This window comes from Rana temporaria, chromosome 7, assembly GCF_905171775.1.
Source record: "Rana temporaria chromosome 7, aRanTem1.1, whole genome shotgun sequence".
In the NCBI taxonomy this organism is placed as follows: Eukaryota; Metazoa; Chordata; class Amphibia; order Anura; family Ranidae; genus Rana; species Rana temporaria.
Genome location: NC_053495.1, coordinates 187,391,624 through 187,417,251, shown reverse-complemented (window position 1 = coordinate 187,417,251; position 25,628 = coordinate 187,391,624). Strand labels below are relative to the sequence as shown.

General features: G+C 45.3%; 1 protein-coding gene across 1 annotated transcript; it reads left to right on the top strand.

Moving 5' to 3' along the window:
• Positions 1 to 761: 761 nt before the first annotated feature.
• On the top strand, positions 762 to 25,393 carry DNAJB4 (DnaJ heat shock protein family (Hsp40) member B4). Its single transcript, XM_040360647.1, has 3 exons — positions 762 to 1,135; positions 17,480 to 18,054; positions 24,700 to 25,393. Exons 1-3 carry the CDS (start codon positions 925 to 927, stop codon positions 24,931 to 24,933), a joined length of 1,020 nt encoding a protein of 339 aa, XP_040216581.1. The 5' UTR covers positions 762 to 924; the 3' UTR covers positions 24,934 to 25,393.
• The last annotated feature ends 235 nt before the right edge of the window (positions 25,394 to 25,628 follow it).

Sequence of the window (25,628 nt, the reverse complement as noted above, 5' to 3'; positions counted from 1 at the left end):
GTCTTTATTTTTTTATCCCCGTACTCACTGTGCACTCGTAGATAGAAGATTACGACTCCCAGCGGGGAATGGGCGTTCCTATGGAGAGGGAAGGTGATTGACGGCCGGCTCTGGCACGTCACGCTCCCCGAAGACAGCCGAAACAGGTCTCGGCTCTTCACGGCGCTATACGGCGCCTGCGCACAGACTATGCGCAGGCGCCGTGAAGCGCCAAGTCCTATTTCGGCTATTTCCGGAGAAGCGTGACGTGCCAGAGCCGGCCGTCAATCACCTTCTCTCTCCATAGAAACGCCCATTCCCCGCTGGGAGTCGTAATCTTTTATCTACGAGTGCACAGTGAGTACGGGGATAAAAAAATAAAGACAGGCATACTGTAGCTCGCGCTACTATGCCGAATTTTATGCTAGAGGGAAATTTTTTTTCTTTTTTTTTTTATCAATAGGGTGAACCCCCGCTTTAAAGTTTTTAAACCATTGAATAAAAAAAAAGTAAAAAAAACCTCTAAAAAACGCTATTGCAAAAACATTAAAAACCGCTGAAAGCCTCACTGCAAAGCTACTGACGTTTTTATAACATTATTTTAACGTCCAGTGTGCATGGAGCCTATGTTTGTTGGCTCATTGGCTTGTTTTCTGCCCCCTTATCCAGCTAAAAAAATGTAAAAAATGCAATAAGTAACACAGATTATGCTGCCTCTGTCATCTAATAAAGCTTTAGCTTGTTTAAAAAAAAAAAAAAAAACTTTCTAGAAAGAGCTGGTGAATTCTGCGAGCAGCAGAGAGAGACGTACATGGGAGGCTGGGAGCTGATCTCTATATATGAACAGGAGGGGATGGACTGGTGAACGCTTAGAAGGGATCAGACTTTCTATATCCAGTGCAACGGACAAGCTCAGTGCATTCCAGTCCTACTGACAGAGGTGATATGGGGAAAGACTATTATTCAATTTTGGGCATTGAGAAGGGGGCTTCGGAGGAAGACATCAAAAAGGCTTACAGAAAGCAAGCTCTGAAGTGGCACCCGGACAAAAACAAGTCGGCCCACGCCGAGGAGAAGTTCAAGGAGATTGCCGAAGCCTACGAGGTGTTAAGTGACCCCAAGAAGCGAGAGATCTATGACCAGTATGGAGAGGAAGGTATGCATTGTATCAGCATCCGCTAACATCCAAGCTTGTGGTACAGCTATTAATCTACAGAACAGCATGGCATGGAAGGGGTTAATGTGTGTAAGGAAAAATTGCTTTATAAAAGTATTAGGCTTGCTAGACAGTCCTTGTTGGGAAAAAGCTTCTCTGGACACAAATGGTCAGAGCTCAAAGGGTTAACACCCAACCGATCATGAGCGCTCGCCATCTGGGAAGTTCTCGGAAAATTCCTGCTGTCAATAAGCATCAACTCCCGTTACTGCATAGGAAAGGGAACTGTCCCCTCGCCGTGTGTGAGCTGTGCCATCAGGGTGATAGCTAAAAAGTTTTGGGGGATTCTGGTAGTGGGTGATCCAGAGGATGCCCATGGTCATCAGGGCAATATTTGGCAAGGATGTTGGTAATATCTGCCTTAAGATTTTTACCAGATACTTTGTAACCAGGGTGTCTAGACTTCACCAATTTTCACCATGGTGTCTCATACTGTAGACTTCACCAATCTTCATCATGGTATCTCACATTGTGGACTTCACCAGTCTTCACCATGGTGTCTCAGATTGTAGACTTCCACAATCTTCACTATAGTGTTTCAGATTGTAGACTGCACCAATCTTCACCATAGTGTCCCAGATTGCAGACTTCCACAATCTTCACCATGGTGTCTCAGATTGTAGACATCACTAATCTTCACAATGGGGTCCCAGATTTTAGACTTCAGCAGTCTTCACCACGGTGTCTCAGATTGTAGACTTCAATCTTCACTATGATATCTCAGATTGTATACTGCACCAATCTTCACCATGGTGTCTCAGATTGTAGACGTCACCAATCTTCACCATGATGTCTCAGATTGTAGACGTCACCAATCTTCACCATGGGGTCTCAGATTGTAGACATCACCAATCTTCATCATGGTGTCTCAGATTGTAGACGTCACCAATCTTCATCATGGTGTCTCCGATTGTAGACATCACCAATCTTCACCACAGTGTCCCAGATTGTAGACATCACCAATCTTCATCATGATGTCTCAGACTGTATAAATCACCAATCTTCATCATGGTGTCTCAGATTGTAGACTTCACCAATCTTCACCATGGGGTCTCAGATTGTAGACGTCACCAATCTTCATCTTGGTGTCTCAGATTGTAGATTTCACAAATCTTCATCATGGGGTCCCAGATTGAAGACTTCACCAATCTTCACCATGGTGTCTCCTTATTGTAGACATCACCAATCTTCATCATGGTGTCTCAGATTGTAGACGTCACCAATCTTCACCATGGTGTCTCAGATTGTAGATTTCACAAATCTTCATCATGGGATCCCAGATTGAAGACTTCACCAATCTTCACCATGGTGTCTCAGATTGTAGACGTCACCAATCTTCACCATGGTGTCTCAGATTGTAGACGTCACCAATCTTCATCATGGTGTCTCAGATTGTAGACGTCACCAATCTTCACCATGGTGTCTCAGATTGTAGACGTCACCAATCTTCATTATGGTGTCTCAGATTGTAGACGTCACCAATCTTCATTATGGTGTCTCAGATTGTAGACGTCACCAATCTTCACCATGGTGTCTCAGATTGTAGACGTCACCAATCTTCACCATGGTGTCTCAGATTGTAGACTTCAGCAGTCTTCACCATAGTGTCCCAGATTGTAGACTTCAGCAGACTTCACCACGGTGTCTCAGATTGTAGACTTCAATCTTCACTATGATATCTCAGATTGTATACTGCACCAATCTTCACCATGGTGTCTCAGATTGTAGACGTCACCAATCTTCATCATGGTGTCTCCGATTGTAGACATCACCAATCTTCACCATAGTGTCCCAGATTGTAGACGTCACCAATCTTCATCATGATGTCTCAGACTGTATAAATCACCAATCTTCATCATGGTGTCTCAGATTGTAGACTTCACCAATCTTCACCATGGGGTCTCAGATTGTAGACGTCACCAATCTTCATCTTGGTGTCTCAGATTGTAGATTTCACAAATCTTCATCATGGGGTCCCAGATTGAAGACTTCACCAATCTTCACCATGGTGTCTCAGATTGTAGACGTCACCAATCTTCACCATGGTGTCTCAGATTGTAGACGTCACCAATCTTCACCATGGTGTCTCAGATTGTAGATTTCACAAATCTTCATCATGGGATCCCAGATTGAAGACTTCACCAATCTTCACCATGGTGTCTCAGATTGTAGACGTCACCAATCTTCACCATGGTGTCTCAGATTGTAGACGTCACCAATCTTCACCATGGTGTCTCAGATTGTAGACGTCACCAATCTTCATTATGGTGTCTCAGATTGTAGACGTCACCAATCTTCATTATGGTGTCTCAGATTGTAGACGTCACCAATCTTCACCATGGTGTCTCAGATTGTAGACGTCACCAATCTTCACCATGGTGTCTCAGATTGTAGACGTCACCAATCTTCACCATGGTGTCTCAGATTGTAGACGTCACCAATCTTCATCATGGGGTCCCAGATTGTAGACTTCACCAATCTTCATCATGGTGTCTCAGATTGTAGACGTCACCAATCTTCACCATGGTGTCTCAGATTGTAGACGTCACCAATCTTCATCATGGTGTCTCAGATTGTAGACGTCACCAATCTTCATTATGGTGTCTCAGATTGTAGACGTCACCAATCTTCATTATGGTGTCTCAGATTGTAGACGTCACCAATCTTCACCATGGTGTCTCAGATTGTAGACGTCACCAATCTTCACCATGGTGTCTCAGATTGTAGACTTCAGCAGTCTTCACCATAGTGTCCCAGATTGTAGACTTCAGCAGACTTCACCACGGTGTCTCAGATTGTAGACTTCAATCTTCACTATGATATCTCAGATTGTATACTGCACCAATCTTCACCATGGTGTCTCAGATTGTAGACGTCACCAATCTTCATCATGGTGTCTCCGATTGTAGACATCACCAATCTTCACCATAGTGTCCCAGATTGTAGACGTCACCAATCTTCATCATGATGTCTCAGACTGTATAAATCACCAATCTTCATCATGGTGTCTCAGATTGTAGACTTCACCAATCTTCACCATGGGGTCTCAGATTGTAGACGTCACCAATCTTCATCTTGGTGTCTCAGATTGTAGATTTCACAAATCTTCATCATGGGGTCCCAGATTGAAGACTTCACCAATCTTCACCATGGTGTCTCAGATTGTAGACGTCACCAATCTTCACCATGGTGTCTCAGATTGTAGACGTCACCAATCTTCACCATGGTGTCTCAGATTGTAGATTTCACAAATCTTCATCATGGGATCCCAGATTGAAGACTTCACCAATCTTCACCATGGTGTCTCAGATTGTAGACGTCACCAATCTTCACCATGGTGTCTCAGATTGTAGACGTCACCAATCTTCACCATGGTGTCTCAGATTGTAGACGTCACCAATCTTCATTATGGTGTCTCAGATTGTAGACGTCACCAATCTTCATTATGGTGTCTCAGATTGTAGACGTCACCAATCTTCACCATGGTGTCTCAGATTGTAGACGTCACCAATCTTCACCATGGTGTCTCAGATTGTAGACGTCACCAATCTTCACCATGGTGTCTCAGATTGTAGACGTCACCAATCTTCATCATGGGGTCCCAGATTGTAGACTTCACCAATCTTCATCATGGTGTCTCAGATTGTAGACGTCACCAATCTTCACCATGGTGTCTCAGATTGTAGACGTCACCAATCTTCACCATGGTGTCTCAGATTGTAGACGTCACCAATCTTCATCATGGTGTCTCAGATTGTAGACGTCACCAATCTTCATTATGGGGTCCCAGATTGCAGACTTCACCAATCTTCACCATGGTGTCTCAGATTGTAGACTTCACCTATCTGACCCAATGCACAAAATTGGTAATCAATGCTGAATTTGCACTTTAAACTGCCTTTGTTCCAAAGAAAATAGTTCTTGCAGAGGCAGAGACACCCACGCATGAAGCTTTTTAGCTCCCGGGATGTGATGGCTGTGCGTCAGTACAAAGTGTGTGAGACTGGTTGGCACACTTCTGAAATGTCAGATAGCGCTTCAGAATTTATCAAAGCAGCTGCTGCGATCAGTCAAAGGGTGATCGGCAATGTGGCAGAGAAATACTTTGCAGCCTACTTTTGAGATAAAAGGAAACATCTGGACAGTGTGCAAATTGTGCTGCTGGTGAGGAGGAAAGCAATGTATTCCGCGGTGACATTTAGAGCCTTGACATCACTAATGATGTACCATATGTCAAGGAGGATAGAATGTCACGGGTAAATCAAGCAAGGGAAGAAGGTGCTACTGAAGCACAGTAGCGATGGGTGATGTCATTTTTACAGTATATATACTGTGTTTATGTGTGTGTGTGTGAATATACACACACATATGCATATTTGTGTGCACAAAATGCCTTTGCAAACACAGCTATTACCGTGTAAAAGTAGCAGTGACATAATCACTCTGCTGTACGTAGCCTGTGCATAGAGCAGAGCTGTAGGACGGTCTCAACAGGCCACCTACTATAGGAGGGGTTGATACAAGACCAGTCACCCTGCACAAGAAGGAAGAGCAGCAGGCTGGATTATTGCACAGATCTGGAGGAAATACATAAACAACACAAAGATTCCAATAAGAATACACATGACTCTTTCATTTTTTTTTACTTTGCTTTGCGCACTGGTCCAGATCATTTGGTGGAGGGGGGATTACGGTGTGGGGTTGTTTTTCAGGGGTTTGCCCCCTTAGTTTCAGTAAAGGGAACTCTTTAGGTGTCAGCATCCCAAGACACTTTGGACAATTTCATGCTCCCAACTTTGCGGGAACAGTTTGGGGATGGCCAATTCCCGTTCCAATATGATCGCTCACAAAGCAAGGTCCATAAAGACATGGACGAGCAAGTTTGGGGTTGGGGAACTTCACTGGCCTGCACAGACTCCTGACCTCAACCTGATATAACACCTTTGGGATGAATTAGAGTGTGAGCCAGGCCTTCTCATCTAACATCGGTACCTGACCTTCTCACAAATACCCTTCTGGAAGAATGGTCAAACATTCCCATAGACACACTCCTAAACCTTATGGACAGTCTTTCCAGAAGGGTTTAAGCTGTTGTAGCTGCAAAGGGTGGGCCACACAGCTCCAGCAGGTAGGACGGGTCTCCTCATCCAATGCATCACTGGTTGGGAGGCTGACACGTTTTGGAGGACAAGCCCCTTCCTCAAAGTTAGACAAGAAAAAACAAGAAAAAAAGTGTGAGGTCCCCCCTCAGATCTATACCAGACCCATGCCGCCTGGGTGGCCAGTAAAAAGGGGGGGGGGCATGTGCCACATCCTCCTAAACCATACCAGGCCACATGCCCTTAACATATGAGGGGGGACCCTAGAAAAGCACCTTGCCCCCATGTTGGGGGCAAGAGCCTCTTCCCTACAACCCTGGCAAGGTTGTTGTGGGGGTCTGGGGGCTTAGCAGAATCTGGAAGCCCCCAACATAAATAGGTAAGGGGCACATAGACTGTCGGAGTGCAAAACTTTGGGACATTTTTGAATTTTTGGATAAGGAAGAGTGAATGATTGTACTGGTCAAAAACAAACCTTGAGCACCTCAGCACACTTTGGACACCAGCACACCAGTTTTACGTCCAGCCCCATTCACGGACGACTTACGCAAACGATGTAAAATTTTCAAATTTCGACGCGGGAACGACGGCCATACTTAACATTGACTAGGCCAGCTATTTGATGGAATAACTTTACGCTGGAAAATGCCTTACGTAAACGGCGTATCTTTACTGCGACGGGCGCACGTACGTTCGTGAATCGGTGTATCTAGACATTTACATATTCTACGCCAAACTCAACGGAAGCGCCACCTAGCGGCCAGTGGAAAAATTGCACCCTAAGGTACGACGGCGCAGGCCGTCGTATCTTAGCTAGGTTTAAGTGTATCTCAGCTTGAGAATACACTTAAAGCGGGGGTTCACCCTTAGAGGGCACTTTTCCCCCTTAGATTCCTGCTCGTTATTACTAGGGGAATCGGCTATTTATTTTAAAATATGTGCAGTACTTACCCGTTTACGAGACGCATCCTCTCCGTCGCTTCCGGGTATGGGCTTCGGGAATGGGCGTTCCTTCTTGATTGACAGTCTTCCGAGAGGCTTCCGACGGTCGCATCCATCGCGTCACGATTTTCCGAAAGAAGCCGAACGTCGGTGCGCAGGCGCAGTATAGAGCCGCACCGACGTTCGGCTTCTTTCGGCTACGAGTGACGCGATGGATGCGACCGTCGGAAGCCTCTCGGAAGACTGTCAATCAAGAAGGAACGCCCGCTCCCGAAGACCCATACCCGGAAGCGACGGAAGAAGATGCAGCTCGAAAACGGGTAAGTACTGCACATATTTTAATATAAATAGCCGATTCCCCTAGACCGAACGAGCAGGAAGCTAAGGGGAGATTTTTTTTTTTTTTTTAAATGGGTGAACTCCCGCTTTAAACTTAGGACGGCGCAGATTCCGAGTTAGGTCGGCGTATCAACTCTCTCTGAATCTGGCTATTATAATACAAATTTGTGGCAAGTTATCCCTGTTATCTGGGTTATTTTATAATGATATTGTTTAGACTACTTTCACACGGAGGCGTTGGGGACTTCGGTGGTAAAGCGCCGCTATTTTTAGCGGCACTGTACCATCTTTTTTGTGGCCCTTTTCGGACACTAGCGGGGCGTGTTTAACCACTTAAGGACCCTTTCACGTCGATATACGTCGGCAGAAGGGCACGGCTGGGCACAAGCACGTACTTGTACGTCCTCTTTAAGAGCCCAGCCATGGGGGTCGCGACACAGTCCGAAGCTCCGTGACCGCGCCCGCGGGACCCGATCGCCGCCGTTGTCCTGCGATCGGTCTCAGGAGCTGAAGAACGGGGAGAGGTGTGTGTAAACACACCTTCCCCGTTCTTCATTGTGGCAATGTCAGTGATCGTTTGTTCCCTGATATAGGGAAAGACGGTCACTGACGTCACACGTCCAGCCCCGCCCCCCTACAGTTAGAAACACATAAGAGGTCACACTTAACCCCTTCAGAGCCCCCTTGTGGTTAACTCCTAAACTGCAATTGTCATTTTCACAGTAATCAGTGCATTTTTATAGCACTTTTCGCTGTGAAAATGACAATGGTCCCAAAAATGTGTCAAAATTGTTCGATGTGTCCACCATAATGTCGCAGTCACGAAAAAAATCACTGATCACCGCCATTAGTAGTAAAAAAAAAAAAATATTAATAAAAATGCCATAAAACTATCCCCTATTTTGTAAACGCTATAAATTTTGCGCAAACCAATCGATAAACGCTTATTGTTTTTTTTTTTTACCAAAATTAGGTAGAAGAATACCTATCGGCCAAAACTGAGAAAAAAAATGCTTTTTTTATATTTTTTGGGGGATATTTATTATAGCAAAAAGTAAAAAATATTGTTTTTTTTTTCAAAATTTTTGCCCTATTTTTGTTTATGGTGCAAAAAATAAAAACCGCAGAGGTGATCAAATACCACCAAAAGAAAGCTTTATTTGTGGGAAAAAAAGGATGCCAATTTTGTTTGGGAGCCACGTCGCACGACCGCGCAATTGTCAGTTAAATCGACGCAGTGCCGAACCGCAAAAACTGGCCAGATCCTTTACCTGCATATTGGTCCAGGTCTTAAGTGGTTAACCACTGCTTGTGGCCAAAAAAGGGTTGAAATAGCCCGCAAAGTGCCGCTGCAATTTTAATAGGCAGGGGCGCTTTAGGAGCGGCCGCTCCTACAGCGTCGCAAAGATGCGGCTTGCAGGACTGTTTTTACCATCCTGCCAGCGCACCGCTCCAGTGTGAAAGCCCTCGAGTCTTCACATTGGAGTGGGAGGAGAGGTTCTCTACAGGTGCTATTTTTAGCGCTATAGCGCCTGTAAAGCGCCCCAGTGTAAAAGCAGCCTCAGTGTCACTTTAACCCACCAGATTGGGTTGTAGGAGTATACAGGAGCAGCTAGAGGAAAACTCCCACAAATAGTGGATGGGAGAACACACAAACTCCATGCAGCTGGAGTCTATAGCGGGTATAAAAGGGCCCCTGCACACCCCAATACAATACCCATAGAGGAAAGCATAGGAATGATGTCAGCACTCCTATATAATGCATACATGAACTTCCTTCCTTTGGCTCTGAGCCCAGGAGACTAGGAATGCAGATGATGAGGTCATAAAATTCCAAGACTGATTGCAGGCAGTAGTGTTGTGCCAAATAGTTGTATCTAAGAAATATCCAAATTAAGCATGAAGAAAGCACAGTCACTGTCCTAGGAATGGCGATTTTTGCCAGCAGGCTGAGCTCGAATAGCATTCAGTTCAGATCACATTTTTTTTTAAAGTGGACACTTTAACCATTAAGGACCGGACCAATATGCTGCTAAATGACCCAAGGGGTTTTTACAATTCGGCACTGTGTCGCTTTAACAGACAATTGCGCGGTCGTGCGACGTGGCTCCCAAACAAAATTGGCGTCCTTTTTTCCCCACAAATAGAGCTTTCTTTTGGTGGTATTTGATCACCTCTGCGATTTTTATTTTTTGCGCTATAAACAAAAATAGAGCGACAATTTTGAAAAAAATGCAATACTTTTTACTTTTTGCTATAATAAATATCCCCCAAAAACATATATAACATTTTTTTTCCTCAGTTTAGGCCAATACGTATTTTTCTACCTATTTTTGGTAAAAAAAATCGCAATAATCGTTTATCGGTTGGTTTGCGCAAAATTTATAGCGTTTACAAAATAGGGGATAGTTTTATTGCATTTTTATTATTTTTATTTTTTTTACTACTAATGGCGGCGATCAGCATTTTTTTTCGTGACTGCGACATTATGGCGGACACTTCGGACAATTTTGACACATTTTTGGGACAATTGTCATTTTCACAGCAAAAAATGCATTTAAATTGCATTCTTTATTGTGAAAATGACAGTTGCAGTTTGGGAGTTAACCACAGGGGGCGCTGTAGGAGTTAGGGTTCACCTAGTGTGTGTTTACAACTGTAGGGGGGTGTGGCTGTAGGACTGACGTCATCGATCGAGTCTCCCTATAAAAGGGATGACTCGATCGATACGGCGCCACAGTGAAGCACGGGGAAGCCGTGTTTACATACGGCTCTCCCCGTTCTTCAGCTCCGAGGAGCGATCGAGACGGAGCGGCTATAAACAAATAGCTGCGCCGTCGTCCCGGATCGCTCCCCGAGGGAACCCGACCGCCGCGTGTAGCGGGGGGGGTCCCGATCGGACCCCCGACCCGCGGAAAGGCAGGGACGTACAGGTACGCCAATGTGCCTGTACGTGTCATTCTGCCGACGTATATGTACATGCGGCGGTCGGGAAGCGGTTAAATAAATCATCAGGGAATATGTCAGCATCACCAAATCATGTAATTATTCTGATAACAAACTGATCTGTTCTTTGAAGAAGAATCAGATTTTCCTGAACTCCCAGGCAAGGCGGCATAAATCATTTAAACTTTAGTGTGAACCTTTCCACATAGCTCCCAACTGTCCCTGATTTCAAGGGACTGTCCATGATTTTGAGCAATGTCCCTCTGTCCCTCCCCCCCCCCATTTGTCCCTCATTTTGGTCTGATCCATATACAGTAAAACCTTGGTTTGAGAGTAACTTGGCTTAAGAGCGTTTTGCAAGACAAGCAACGTTTTTTTATAAAATGTTGGACTTGATATACAAGCGATGTCTTGATATAAGAGCAGCGTCATGTCACAACTGAGTATAAAAAAAGAAGAGAGGCGCCTTTAAGTGTAGCAATATGGTTACATTTAATGAAGGTACAACATTTATCAACATATTGCTACACTTGCTATTAGGGATGAGCTTCGTATTCGAGTCGAACTCATGTTCGACTCGAACATCGTATGTTCGATCGTTCGCCGAAATGCGAACAAAACGGGTCGTTCGCGCCAAATTCGAGTTAAGTTTCACAGACCATAATTCACTGCGGCATCGCTGGCTGATGATTGGCCAAGCATGCACTATGACCCGCATGCTTGGCCAATCACAGCTTGCAAAAAACGGAGAGCCATAATTGGCCAAAGCCAGGGTGGCTTTGGCCAATTATGGCTCAGGGGGTTTAGTACACGCCCCACACTATAAAAGGCCGCCTGCAGGTCGGCCTTGTGTAGTGTGTTGCGGTGGTTGAGAGGACAGAGAGAGTGTCATTTTTTGCAGGTAGATAGAGCAAGCAGGCTAGTCAGTTAATGTTACAGTGTGTAGAGGATATATATACATCCCAGGTGTTGTACATATATTTATACACTGTATAGTTTAGCTAGATCAGTTCTTCCTAATTTACTGGCAGGCAGGTGATTGTGCTAGCTGCAGTATTCTTACATGGTTTATTGCCTGTGTGCTCAAAATGTTGGGAGGTTTGTTTTCACCATTCAAATTTTTTACAGGTAAACGTCTGGTAATATTGTTTGTCAGAAAAGCCTTATCTGTGTAGAACTGTAATCTTGGTTTTATTTCTTTCATAAACGCCAGCCATACATGGATCACAATTTGTCCGGTTAAAAAGGGGACCAGACGAATTTCGATTCCATATGTGGGCAGAAAGGTTGTGTAGAAGATGATCATCTGATTGACTCCTGTGCTATTACCGCCCTGTTGTATTTTCCGCTCTTGATCAGTGCCGCAGGCTACAGCAGACAGCGCTGATTAGTGTATTCTAATGGCGGGGAACCAAATGTCAGAATACAATGGCTCAACAGGGAGGTTTCCCCCTTCTATATCGAATGATCAAATGTGTGGATGAGAGAATTAAGTAATTTTCTTTTCTTTCAACCTGTAGACCGGTGTAGGTTGACCTCCCTACATAGGTGGCGCTCTTGCATCCATCTTGCAGGGAGAGTGGAGGACAGGTGGAATTCCCATTCCTCTTAAAAGGCTTAGTTTTTTTCTTCTTTAAATAACAAACATGTCATACTTACCTCCACTGTGCAGTTCGCTTTGCACAGAGTGGCCCCAATCCTCGACTGCTGGGGTCCCCCGACGGCGCTGGTAGCTCCTCCCGCATCATATAACCCCCTAGAAGAAGCACACTCCCGGGGGGTTACTTTGTGGGCGTGCTCCCGAGTCCAGCATTTGCGTCTATAGACGCAGAATGCCGTACTCGACCCCACCCCTGGCTCCCGCGTCATTGAATTTGATTGACAGCAGCGGGAGCGAATGGCTGCGCTGCTATCAATATATTCAATCAAGAGCCAAGACAACTGGCAGAGGGGAAGAGCACTTCTCCGGCGAGGGAAATATGGGGCTCAGGTGAGTAAAACGGGGGAGGGGGGGGGGGGGCGGTCAGTGACAGATTATTTTTTTACATTATGGTGAAAAACATGAGGGTTTACAACCCCTTTAAGCCTCCGTATGTGTCATCGGGTGGGCAGCTGTTCATATTTTATACCGCCACCCAGGTGACCCCGGCAGCCATCTTTAGTGAGAGCAGACCTTACAAAAAGCCCTGGCTTACTGCAGTTGGCATGCATTCTGCATGTGGCGAGGTGAGGGAAAGGAACCTGCTTGACAAGGACAGTGTGCCAGAGTAGGGAAAGGTAACAGAACAGAATAGGCTCCTTGGGGAACTTTTCCTTTCCCCAGATAGCAAGAAATTGTGCTGCAAGTTGTAAAATGACTTGCTAAGCTATTGCTAGAGTTGCCAGGCTTCATAAGTTTGTTGCACAATTGCAGCAAGTCCGCATTGTATGACTCCAGATCAACTTTCTTCTGCTGCAAGTCTGCTGTAAGTTCTGGTTCAGTTATGTTGTGCAATAGTCATCCCACCACAGGGGGTCACTGTGGCTGAATCTTCATGCTGTAGACTTGCAGAGCTCTTGCTGTAGACTCACCACTGCAACTTTTTCTCTTGCTGGAGAATTGCCACGCACATTTGCTACAAATTGGAAAAGTGTCAACTAGAACTTGTGCTTCAAGAGCTTCAACTTGCCAGTGAAAATGTGCAGCAAGTTAACAGAATTACAATTCAACACTGCCACAAATTTGTGGCAAGTTATCCTTCCTATCTGGGTTACTTGTGCATACTGCATCTACCCCCAGTTGCTTATACTACTTACCTTCATCCCCCTCCACTACCTATTGGCAGCAAGGAAAAGATGGCCCGTGTTGAGTCCAACTCATGATTTGGAGCTTACACTGGGGTGAGAACCTTCTCTCTATGCCAGGGGCGGACTGACAACTCATGGGGCCCTCGGGCAGTGCCCGAGTGCACGAATGGTCAGTCCACCCCTGCTCTATGCCCATGTTACAGTGCTGGATGCTTTGCCAGCATAGTTCCCAACAGTCCTATTTTGGGACCAAATCCCTCTGTCCCCCCCCCCCCCTCTCCCAGGACATAAGGCTTTTCACCCTTTTCTTTCACAAGGACATGCATGCCAACGCTGCTTTTGTGAACAAGCCGTAAGATCTGCTTGCCCTGCCCTTGTCATTAATCTGGAGATATTTTTTTTAATTACCTTTAAAGAATGTACTAAGCAAATATTACGAAATGGCTTCTTCTCAGTACGTTCTTCCTGCTTTGCCATGTGTTGCTTGTCCTGCTTGCTAAACTTTGGAACCATTTATACAGCAGCAGCTTGCTAATCAGGAATCGTTTATTTTATACTGCGCTTCAGACCGCTCAGCGATTGCTTTGCAAGCCCTTACATATTTACCTTGTACACAGAGAGCTGCAGAAAAATATTCACTTACTCAGTCGATGCTTATGGAATGCAACCCTTCCATCAGAGCCACCCACTCAGTGTTTATTCCAGGAAATGCCAGGACCGTAGCCACTTGTTCCATTTTGTCTGTAGCCTTGCAGGCATAGTCAGCCAGATGTATGAAGCTCAAAATAAAAATAACCCCAACTCACTCCTATCACTCTGTCCTAGGCACCCTGCAATGTATTTACATACCTTTACCATCACTCTCCCCACTTAGATACTTGCTCCTGGAAGTTTATTTAACCTCCCTGGCGGTATGATTCTTTCAGAAAAAAGGTGCTGAAAGCGGTACCATTATTTGCAAGGAAATGTGGCGTTTTATACTGTAGGCCTGTAATTTTTAGGAATAACTCACTTAAATCTGACCAAACAAGAGTCTAGTAGACATCCCGGGTATGATTTTTTTTTTAAAAACAAAATTATAAATTATAATATAATAAATAATTATAAATAATTATAACAAAAAATAATAATAATATTATTATAATAAAAATTATTCAATAATGTAATCAACTCAAAATTGCAGAATTGCAGAATTGTCGTTGTCATTACTTTTATTTTTTTATGACGAAATTTCCCCACAAATCGCTATCGCACAATTCTGCAAGTGATTATAATTTATTATCGCTGTTTTCTAGCTGCTCAAACCATTTTTGACATAAAGGGACACTTTTGGTTGCTATGGACAATCTACAGTTTGCAGGGAGAAAGAACCGTTTTTATTATATAAAAGTACATGTAGGACACTGGGCAGACCACTAGGGACAAGGGGGGTGTGTATTTTTTACATACAGTATTGTAATCTATAAGATTACAGTATACAGTATGTAAGGTGTTTGTTTACCTTTTTGAATTTGGCGCCGTTCTCCGTTCCCGTGCGTCGTAACATCGCAGGAAACGGAGATCGGCGGCACAGGAGGACACTGTGTGAATCGAGCGAGGTCCCGCTCGCTCACACAGCGCGGTGGCATCGCTGGATCCAGGGACAAGGGGCCATATTCTCATAGAAGTTACGATGGAGTATCTCAGGATACTCCATCGTAACTCCCTTTTTTGGCCCGTGTATCTATGCGACTGATTCTTAGAATCATTTTCACATAGATACACTTAAGATCCGCCATCTGTAAGTCACTTACACTGGCGGATCTTAAATGTAATGACGCCGGCCGCCGCTAGATGGCATTTACGTGAAGGACTCATTTGCGTATGCAAATGATCCTTCTACGCCGATTCCCGAACGAGTTCGCATCGCGTAACCGTCGCTAACGTCGTTTGCGTAAGCGGAAACTTACTCCTGCTATATGAGGAGTAAATTTCCGCAAGTCCCACGTAGGCCATGATACGGATGGCGTCGGGTCCGCGTCATGTTTTTTCGTCGGGTACGTCGTTTTACTAAGTCGTTCTTGAATGCGACTTTACGTCAATGACGCACACGTCGGCATCATTGACGTTTTCCGCCGAGAACTGGAACATGCGCACTGGGCTTTTTGAAGCCCGGCGCATGCGCAGTTCATTAGAATCGGGGGCGCGCTTAATTTGAATACAAGCTGCCCCCTTGGAGATCCGCCAGGCTAAGCCGGGGCATTTACACTCCGCCGTCCCAACTTATGGAGCAAGTGTTTGGGGAATACAACACTTGCTCCTGTAAGTTGGGACAGCGGAGTGTAAGTGCCTTAAGCGCAGCCCGCGGATTTTTAGAGAGAATATGGGCCAAGGTAAGTAAACAATGCCTGTGGATTCAGCAGGGCGTGCCCGAGTCAGACTCGGGAACACCGCCAGGGGGGTTAAAGCATACTGTCTACTTGTTTAGGTTGACAGCCCAGAACTTCCATTAAAGGTTCACACTATTGCAAAAACTCAGACCTAAGTCTGTAACAGTGAAGACACACTGGACCCTCTGCTGCAAGCCGAGCCGCACATAGTGTGAACCCAGCTTTAGCGTCTAGTTTACACTTGCGTTTGTGGTGTGATAAAAACAGGCAGTTAAGTTGTGTTTTTACTATCCCCCAAAAGGCAACAATACAGGGGTATACACCTGCTACGGTAAAAAATTATCCCCACCACCATCACGTTCGAACCAAAAATAATAATAATAAATATATATATATATATATATATATATATATATATATATATATGAATATATATATATACACACACATGTAGCTGGATTCAGGTAGGGGCGCGCATCTTTGCGGCTGCGGCGTAGCGTATTTACACTACGCCGCCGTAAGTCAGAGAGGCAAGTACTGTATTCACAAAGTACTTGCCTCCTAAGTTACGGCGGCGTAGCGTGAATAGGCCGGGGTAAGAGCGCCTAATTCAAATGAGGATGTGGGGGGCGTGTTTTATGCATATTAACTGTGACCTGACATGATTGACGTTTTTTACGAACGGCCGCAAGGACGTATTGGTTTCGACGTGGACGTAAATTACGTCCAGCCCTATTCACGGACGACTTATGCAAACGACGTAAAATTTTAAAATTTCGGCGCGGGAACGACGGCCATACTTAACATTGGCTACGCCACCTAGGGGGCATGTTTATCTTTAGGCGGCGTATCTCTTACGGAAACAACGTATCTTTACTGCGACGGGCGCACGTACGTTTGTGAATAGGCGTATCTAGTTATTTACATATGTTACGCCGAACTCAATGGAAGCGCCACCTAGCGGCCAGCCTAAATATTGCACCCTAAGATACGACGGCGCAGGCTGTCGTATCTTAGATAGGTTTAAGTGTATCTCAGTTTGAGAATACACTTAAACTTAGGACGGTGCAGATTCCGAGTTAGGTCGGCGCATCTACTGATACGCCGGCCTAACTCTCTCTGAATCCACCTAACACCTCCCAACTTTTGAACTTTGGAATGAGGGACACTTGAGGGAGGAAGTAATCTATGGCGTGTGGCAAAATGTTGATGTGGCCAAACTCTTAACAGTGGGAAGGGCTTAAGGAGTGTGATGGACAGGAATGGCAGAGAAGAAGGGTCTGCGGGGCAGTGTACGGGGGTCAGCAGGGTAGAGAAGCGGCATCACAAGGGCAGAGGATATGGGGTCAGTATGGCAGTGTAAAGGAATCAGCAGGATGGAAGACATGGGGTTAGTATGACAGGGTACAACGGTCAAGACAGAGGTCAGGAAATCAGTAGGACAGGGTACAGGGGTCAGTAGGACAGAAGACAGGGGGAGTCAGTAGGGTAAGGTACAATGGTCAGCAGGACAGTAGACAGGGGGTCAGTAGAGAAGAGTACAGGACTCAGCAGGACAGAAGACAGGGGTCAGTAGGGCAGGGTACAGGGGTCAGCAGGACAGAAGATGGGGTCAGTAAAGCATAGAATGTCTGAAGGTAAAAAACCTTGAGCCGCTAGAACCACTTTAAGCATGCAGACATGGATGGATGGGTGTGTTTGCTTTGAATATTAAAAAATAATTAAATAGAGTTTTTTGGTTTGTGATGCAGTGTAGATCTGCTCTAATATTGTAGTAAAATATTAATATTTATTATTTTTAGGGCTTAAAGGAGGACCCAATGCACAGAATGGACATGGAGGAAACTTTCACTACACGTTCCATGGAGATCCTCATGCCACGTTTAATGCATTCTTTGGAGGAACAAACCCTTTTGAAATCTTTTTCGGGAGGCGAATGGGTGGGGGCCGGGATGAAGAGGACATGGAGTTGGATGGCGATCCATTTAGCTCATTTTCTAGCTTCGGCATGAATGGTTTTCCGAGAGAGAAGAACCAGGTTGGAAACCAGATAAGGCGCAAGCAAGACCCACCGATCATTCATGAGCTCAGGGTATCTCTGGAAGAGATTTATCATGGGTGCACTAAAAGGATGAGAATCTCCAGGAAGAGACTGAACCCCGATGGAAGAAGTGTGAGGACTGAGGACAAGATCCTTACTATTGAGATTAAAAAGGGGTGGAAAGAAGGCACCAAAATCACATTCCCCAAGGAGGGAGATGAGATGCCAATGACCATTCCTGCCGACGTAGTCTTTGTTATTAAAGACAAACCCCACACCCATTTTAAGAGGGATGCTTCCAACATTATCTGTCCTTTACAGATCAAACTGAAAGAGGTAAGACTTTGCTTTGGCTGCATTCTGACATTTTATATTACAAAACGTTTTAGGCTGAACAGCGTAAAACAAAATGATCTTGTTGCTTCATTTAGGGCTTGTATATGCAGCGGTACCCCCATAGGGGCTGCTGAGTGTAGTAGTCCGTCTGTCACCCTGCCCAGCCAGGCACACACTTTTCAAGCATCCAGAGACATGAAAGCAGTCCTTGAACTTTTATTGAGGGGAATGGAAAGGAATAGGAAACTTATGAGAGGCCCAGATAATTGACAATCAAAATTGGGACCAAACAATAAACACCGCGGTATATACAATCTTCTCTTCTCCTCCTGCACTTCCTTGCTTTCAGACTATCACTCCACACTCTTCCAGCACATCACTTGCTTGCACTTCCTGGACCAGCTAGCACTGTAGGCTTGACACTGGCTCAACCAGGTCTAAAGCAGATGCCCTTTGCAGGCAGGGACCGCAGGCTTCTATGGTGTAGCAAAAATAGAAAGTTCCAGTGCAAGCTGTCCTTGTGGCTACTAATCCCAATACCACCTCTTCAGGCACTGCCAGCCCTCCTGGCTGCAGCTGCCCCCGTCCCACTGTACGTGCCAACATAAAACCTCCAGATTGACTCTGCACCCATCCCAGACTACTGCATCTCAGTCCTCTCCGGCGTGCCTCCCAGTCCTCCCCGACTGTGTGAACACTCACCAGCCCTCTTGGCTGCCTCTGTGTAACTCCTGGAGACTTGCCTGGCTGTGTTCTCCCGCTGTCCTCTCTTGCTTCTCCTGTGCCTACTGGTCAGGACACCTCTGTGGGTTGTAAGAGGGCACCGTCTGCACCCAAGCTCAGGCCCAAGGTTACTCCCCCCAGATTGGTGAGCTCCCTCAAAAGCCCAGACAGCCTAACACTCTATCTACATCTTCCACCGGATCAACTTCTCCCCAGCTCGGCTGATCCTGGGTATTTAACGAGGACTGCCCCCTTCCAATCCAGATTGGGGACTGGTCAGGGCTCCTTAAAACACCCCAGGCAGCTCCAGCTCCCCTCTCCACCTCTCTTTCCAGAAAACACCAGAACGTTCTGGAAAGAAGTGGGAAGTCCTGGTGATGCTACTTGTGAGTCACCCAGCCAGCACTACCCTGAGCCACTCCCAACCCAGGTTAAAACACACACAGGCTTCTACCACTGTAGACTCCCTTTCAGAGGTGAGATGGCATAATGTCACTCCTCAATGCCTATATTAACCTCTTAAAGCCAGCACAACCATGCCGCTATCATGTGCGTTGTGTGGTTGCGACACGGCGCTATTCACTTGAATGCAGTGAGCAGCATTGCCCTCCAAACTCGACTGGGAATCATATTTGCTGTTTCGTGATGCCTTCACAACCGAATCATTGCGGCCACTGCATTCATATAACCCCCGTATGGCTGCCTTTGCAGCCACCTGTTTCTACTGCTCTCCAAATGCAAGTGTAAATGAGCCCTGGGTGAGTCGCTAGCCCGGTACATATCAGAGGTTCCAGCACAACTGTCTCCTTTCTGCTTGTGAAAGTAAATGTAAAAGAGAAGGAAACTGTACTATCAGAATGTTCTTGTCCGGGGGTTTCCAAACTTTCTAAACAAAGGGCCAGTGGGAGTAGAAAATGCCCCAGCGTTAGTGGGAATAGACTACTGTATGTCCCAGGCTTGGTGGTCAGTGGATTAAAAAAATTACATAACGGTGTTTAGTAGGCAGAGGAATAGTGCCCCATCATTGGTATCAGTGTTAAGAATAGTGCCTCATCATAGGTATCAATGGAAGGAATAGTGCCCCATCCATGGTATCAATGGAAGCAATAGTGCCCCATCATTGGTGTCAGTGGGAGGAATAGTGCACCATCATTGGTATCAATGGAAGAAATAGTGCCCCATCATTGGTGTCAATGGAAGGAATAGTGCCCCATCTATGGTATCAATAGAAGGAATAGTGCCCCATCAAGCTCTGTCAGATTGGATGAAGAGCATCTGCGAACTGCAATTTTCAAGTCTTGCCACAGATTCTCAATTGGATTTAGGTCTGGACTTTGACTGGGCCATTCTAACACATGAATATGCTTTAATCTAAACCATTCCTTTGTAGCTCTGGCTGTAGGTTTCGGGTCATTGTCCTGCTGGAAGCTGAACCTCCGCCCCAGTCTGAAGTCTTTTTGCAGACTAAAACTGTTTTTTTTCTAAGATTTCCCTATATTTGGCTCCATCCATCTTCCCATCAACTCTGACCAGCTTCCCTGTCCTGGCCGAAGAAAAGCATCCCCACCACATGATGCTGCCACCACCATGTTTCACAGTGGGGATGGTGTGTTCAGGGCGATGTGCAGTGTTAGTTTTCCGCCACACATAGCATTTTGCTTTTAGGCAAAAAAGTAAAATTTTGGTCTCATCTGACCAGAGCACCTTCTTCCACATGTTTGCTGTGTCCCCCACATGGCTTCTCACAAACTGGCTTTCTTTCAACAATGTCTTTCCTCTTGCCACTCTTCCATAAAGACCAGATTTGTGGAGAGCACGACTAATAGTTGTCCTGTGGACAGATTCTCCCACCTGAGCTGTGGATCTCTGCAGCTCCTCCAGAGTTACCATGGGCCTCTTGGCTGCTTCTCTGATCGATGCTCTCCTTGCCCGGCCTGTCAGTTTAGGTGGATGCCCATGTCTTCGTAGGTTTGCAGTTGTGCCATACTCTTTCCGTTTTCGGATGATGGATTGAACAGAGCTCCGTGAGATGTTCAAAGCTTGGGATACTTTTTATAACCTAACCCTGCTTCTCCACAAGTTTATCCCTGACCTATCTGGTGTGTTCATTGGCCTTCATGATGCTGTTTGTTCACCAATGTTCTCTAACAAACCTCTGAGAGCATTTAAAAAAAAAAAAAAAAAATTGAAAAAATTACCGTATTTATCGCGGTATAACGCGCTCCCGCGTATACCGTATACCGGCGTCCTTCTGCGGCTTCGGGTGTCCTCTTCGGCGGGTCCGGCGTCCTTCTGCGGCTTCGGTTGTCCTTCTGCGGCGGGTCCGGTGTCCTCTTCGGCGGGTCCGGTGTCCTCTTCGGCGGGTCCGGCGTCCTTCTGCGGCGTCCTCGCGTCCTCCCCGCTCGTTTCCCGCGCCGAGTTTTGAATACTGCGCCAGCATATACCGAGCGCAGTACACTCGGGCAGGCTCGGCAAGTGTACTGCGCTCGGTATATGTCGGCGCAGTATTCAAAACTCGGCGCGGGAAAGCGGGTATCGGCGTATATGGCGCACCCACGATTTTGCCATGATTTTCAGGGCAAAAAAGTGTGCGATATACGCCGATAAATACAGTATTTGTAAAATTGGAAAAAAATAAAAATATTTTTTTTTTTTAAATTGGAAACATAATTTGAAAATGTTTTAACTTTTGTAATTTTCGTAATTCGGGGTGAGGGCTTATCAGGCTGTGCCCAATGATTTCTAATGGCAGCCCTGCACCCACCCTTCACAAAGACTACCTATGGATGTCTATGAGGTACGATCTGATGAACTGAGATTCCTGTGACAGGTATATGAATCAGCTGCAAGCCCCTGAAAAATTTGGCATGAGGGCCAACAGATTTCAAAGGGTGTCATAGACATCTTTTATGAATCTCCCCCCTAAGTTTTTCCCATTGTTGGTTAGCAATTCTGATGCATGCTGCTGTGAGCTGAAACATGGAAAGTTAATTAGCACACCCAGAATTGATCTAATTACAGTTAATGCACTGCTAACAGAGGCACTACATTCATAGCATTGTTTATAAAGGGGTTTAAAATGGTAATGAACCTAGGGAATGTGACTGTTTATTTTGGTTTGGTTTTATATGTTGTTTTTGTGGTTTGTGAATGTCTGCAGATTATTGCCTGGTCCCAAATTATCATATTTTTTTTAGTTTTGAATAGATTCGAGAGGGATTAGTAGGGCTTTTTTCCTCAAAGAATAGGTGCAGGAACTCCCCATTTCGGACTTACCCCTACCTACCTCTGAGCACCGTTCCTTGGTTCCACCCCCTACCCAGAGTGGGTATTGCTCACCCGGATAGGTCCCTCTCACTGGCCTAGCAGCCGGTATGGCGCACAAAATAAAGTACAGTCTCTGCCACAGACCTTCCTTTCTCGGTGAGATATTTTGGTCCGGAATCCACTGCCACAGGATTCAGCACCCGGATCTCTTTGGCTTTTCTCACCAGAACTTTTGGACCCGACAGGCGTCATATGACGTCCTGTGTTCCCGGCGATCTAGGGCACGCGCGCGGGACGCGGCAGCTCTCGTGACCTCGCAGCTGCGATTGCCGGTAATCATGGCAGGAGTGTGGATCTGTGTGTTTAAACACACAGATCCACCTCCTGTCAGCAGTGAGGAGACCAATGTGTGTTCCCAGTACAGAGGAACACACATCGGTCTCCTCCCCTTGAGAGTCGCCTCCCCCCTACAGTTAGAACGCACCTTAGGGAACATATTAACCCCTTCAGCGCCCCCTAGTGGTTAACCCCTTCCCTGCCAGTCACATTTACACAGTAATCAATGCATATTTATAGCATTAATCGCTGTATAAATGTGAATGGTCCCAAAAACGTGTCAAAAGTGTTCGATGTGTTCGCCGCAATGTCACGGTGACAGTAAAAAATCGCAAATCGCCGCCAATACTAGTAAAAAAATGTATAAAATAAAAATGCCATAAATCTATCACCTATTTTGTAGACGCTATAACTTTTGCGCAAACCAATCAATATATAAGATTATTGCGATTTTTTTTTACCCAAAATATGTAGAAGAACATGTATCGGCCTAAACTGAGGAAACATTTTTTTTTTTTTTAAAAATGTGATATTTATCAAATAAAAAAGTAAAAAATATTGTGTTTTTTTTTTTTAAATTGTCGCTCTATTTTTGTTTATAGCGCAAAAATTAAAAACCGCAGAGATGATCAAATACCACCAAACGAAAGCTCTATTTGTGGGGGGAAAAAAACAGGGCCAGATCCACATACATTTACACTTGCGCCGTGTATCAGAGATACGCTACGCCGCCGTAACCTTACCTGGCGTACTTTCAAATCCACAAAGTTTTTGTGCCGTAAGTTACGGCGGCGTAGTGTATTTCTGGCGGCGGATTTCAAATTGGGCGGGTTGGGGGCGGGTTTCATTTAAATGAAGCGTGCCCCCGCGCCGATTGAACTGCGCATGCGTCGTTCCGAAATTTCCCGACGTGCATTGCGCTAGGACGTCATTTTTTAACTTAGACTTAGTACATCCATCCCTATTCACGGACGACTTACGAAAAAAAAAAATGTAAAATTTCGACGCGGGAACGACGGCCATACTTAACATGGCAATTCTATCTATACGCCGCAAAATACCAGCTTTAACGATACGCCGGAAAAAGCAGACTACAGACGGCATTAGAAAATGCGACGGCCGCGCGTACGTTCGTGGATCGTCGTAATTCGCTAATTTGCATACCCTACGCGGAAAACAACGCGAACTCCACCCAGCGGGCGCCGAAGTATTGCACCTACGATCCGAAGGCGTACGAAGCCGTACGCCTGTCGGATCGAACCCAGAAGCCGTCGTATCTTGGTTTGAGGATTCAAACTAAAGATACGACGCGGGAAATTTGAAGATAGATACGCCGGCGTACTTCGTCTGTGGATCTGGCCCATAAAGATTTAGTTTGGGTACAGTGTTGCATGACCACGCAATTGTCATTCAAAGTGCTGAAAACTAAAAATTGGTCTGGGCAGGAAGGGGGTGAAAATGCCCTGTATGGAAGGGGTTAAGGCAGTGCTGGAAAATAATGGTGGCCACACAAAATATTAACACGTTGGACACAATTTGGACATTTTCACTTAGGGGTGTACTCACTTTAGTTGCCAGCGGTTTAGACATTAATGGCTGTGTGTTGTGTTATTTTGAGGGGACAGCAAGTTTACACTGTTATGCCGCGTACACACGGTCGTTTTATGTGATGAAAAAAAATGCCGTTTTTAAAAACGTCACTTTAATTGACCGTGTGTGGGGGAAAACGTCGTTTTATGTCTTCTAAAAAACGACCAAAAAAAATTGAAGCATGCTTCAATTTTATGTGTCGTTTTTCAAAACGTCAACTTTTACTTCACAGAAATTGACCGTGTGTAGCAAAAAACGTCGTTTAAAACGAAGTTTTTTCATCCGCGCATGCCCAGAAGCTACTTATGAAGCGAGCTTCAATGGAAAAACGTGGTGAACGTAACCTCGCTTTGCTAGAACATTGTGAGAAAAACGATGGTGTGTAGGCAACTTCGTCTTTGAAAATTGAAGTTTCAAAAACGTCGTTTTTTACTTCACAGAAAATTTCGTTTTTTTTCATCACATAAAGTGATGGTGTGTATGCGGCATTATACAAGCTGTACACTCACTACACAACATTGTAGCAAAGTGTCTTTTCTTCAGTGTTGTCACATGAAAAGATAGAATAAAATATTTACAAAAATGTGAGGGGTGTACTCACTTTTGTGAGATACTGTACATTTACATATTCAAATGTTACATTGTATTTCATTGATAGCACAATGATATAATGTTCTCTATTAATACAAATAAATAAAATAAAGCTAACGCTCTAATATATATTTCCAGGCTCTCTGTGGATGCTCCATCACTGTGCCCACTCTAGACGGGCGAACTATACCCATGACGATAAACGAAGTGATAAAACCCGGGATGAGAAGGAGGATTATTGGCTATGGACTCCCTTTTCCAAAAAACCCCGATCAATGTGGAGATCTACTGGTTGAGTTTGAAGTGATCTTCCCGGACACCATTCCACAGGCATCGAAGGAGATTCTAAAAAGACATCTGCCTGTTTCCTAAAATATTTGCTGATGGGAAGACGGCCTTGGCACTGCCTTGCCGCATAAGAAGACCTACAAATAAACTACAGCTGTGCACCCGGTATTATGTTCCCTGAGGGTGTAGTGCACTTTTACAGTATTAGGAAGGGCAGCGTGTGCGCGGTGTGACAGTTCCCGCAGGGACTCGTTGTACTTGTGTCTGTTTTTACGCCACAGGCTTGCTAGTGACGGGTGTTTAATATACAAGCTTTTTTTTTATTTTTTTATTTAGAGCTGGTTTTGTATTATAAGGCTTGTGAATATATATATTTTGGTGACACTAAACCCAAAGACTTGTGATGGTGCATGTTGCACTGCACTTTAAAATCAACTCAAAGCAGCGAAATTTGAGTAAGCCCATCCCCAACCAAAACCTTTTTTTTCTCAAGGTTATGTAAACACTAAGGGGCAGATCCACGTAGAATTGCATGGGCGCAGCGTATGTGAGATACGCTACGCCGCTGTAACTTACTTTTTTTATCTTCGAATCCAGAAGGAATTCGCGCCGTAAGTTATGGCGGCGTAGTGTATCTCTCGCGGCGTAACGGTGCGTAATTCAAATCGGCGAGTAGGGGGCGGTTTTTTATTTAAATTAAGCGCGTCCCCGCGCCGAACGAACTGCGCATGCTCCGTTCCTAAATTTACCGCCGTGCATTGCGCTAAATGACGTCGCAA

What these genes read in the sequence shown, in the direction of transcription:
- DNAJB4 (XM_040360647.1), top strand. Translation starts at nt 925, where the DNA reads ATGGGGAAAGACTATTATTCAATTTTGGGCATTGAGAAGGGGGCTTCG. An exon ending in TGACCAGTATGGAGAGGAAG is followed by an intron (nt 1,136 to 17,479) that starts GTATGCATTGTA and finishes TATTATTTTTAG; the next exon opens with GGCTTAAAGGAGGACCCAAT. An exon ending in TACAGATCAAACTGAAAGAG is followed by an intron (nt 18,055 to 24,699) that starts GTAAGACTTTGC and finishes ATATATTTCCAG; the next exon opens with GCTCTCTGTGGATGCTCCAT.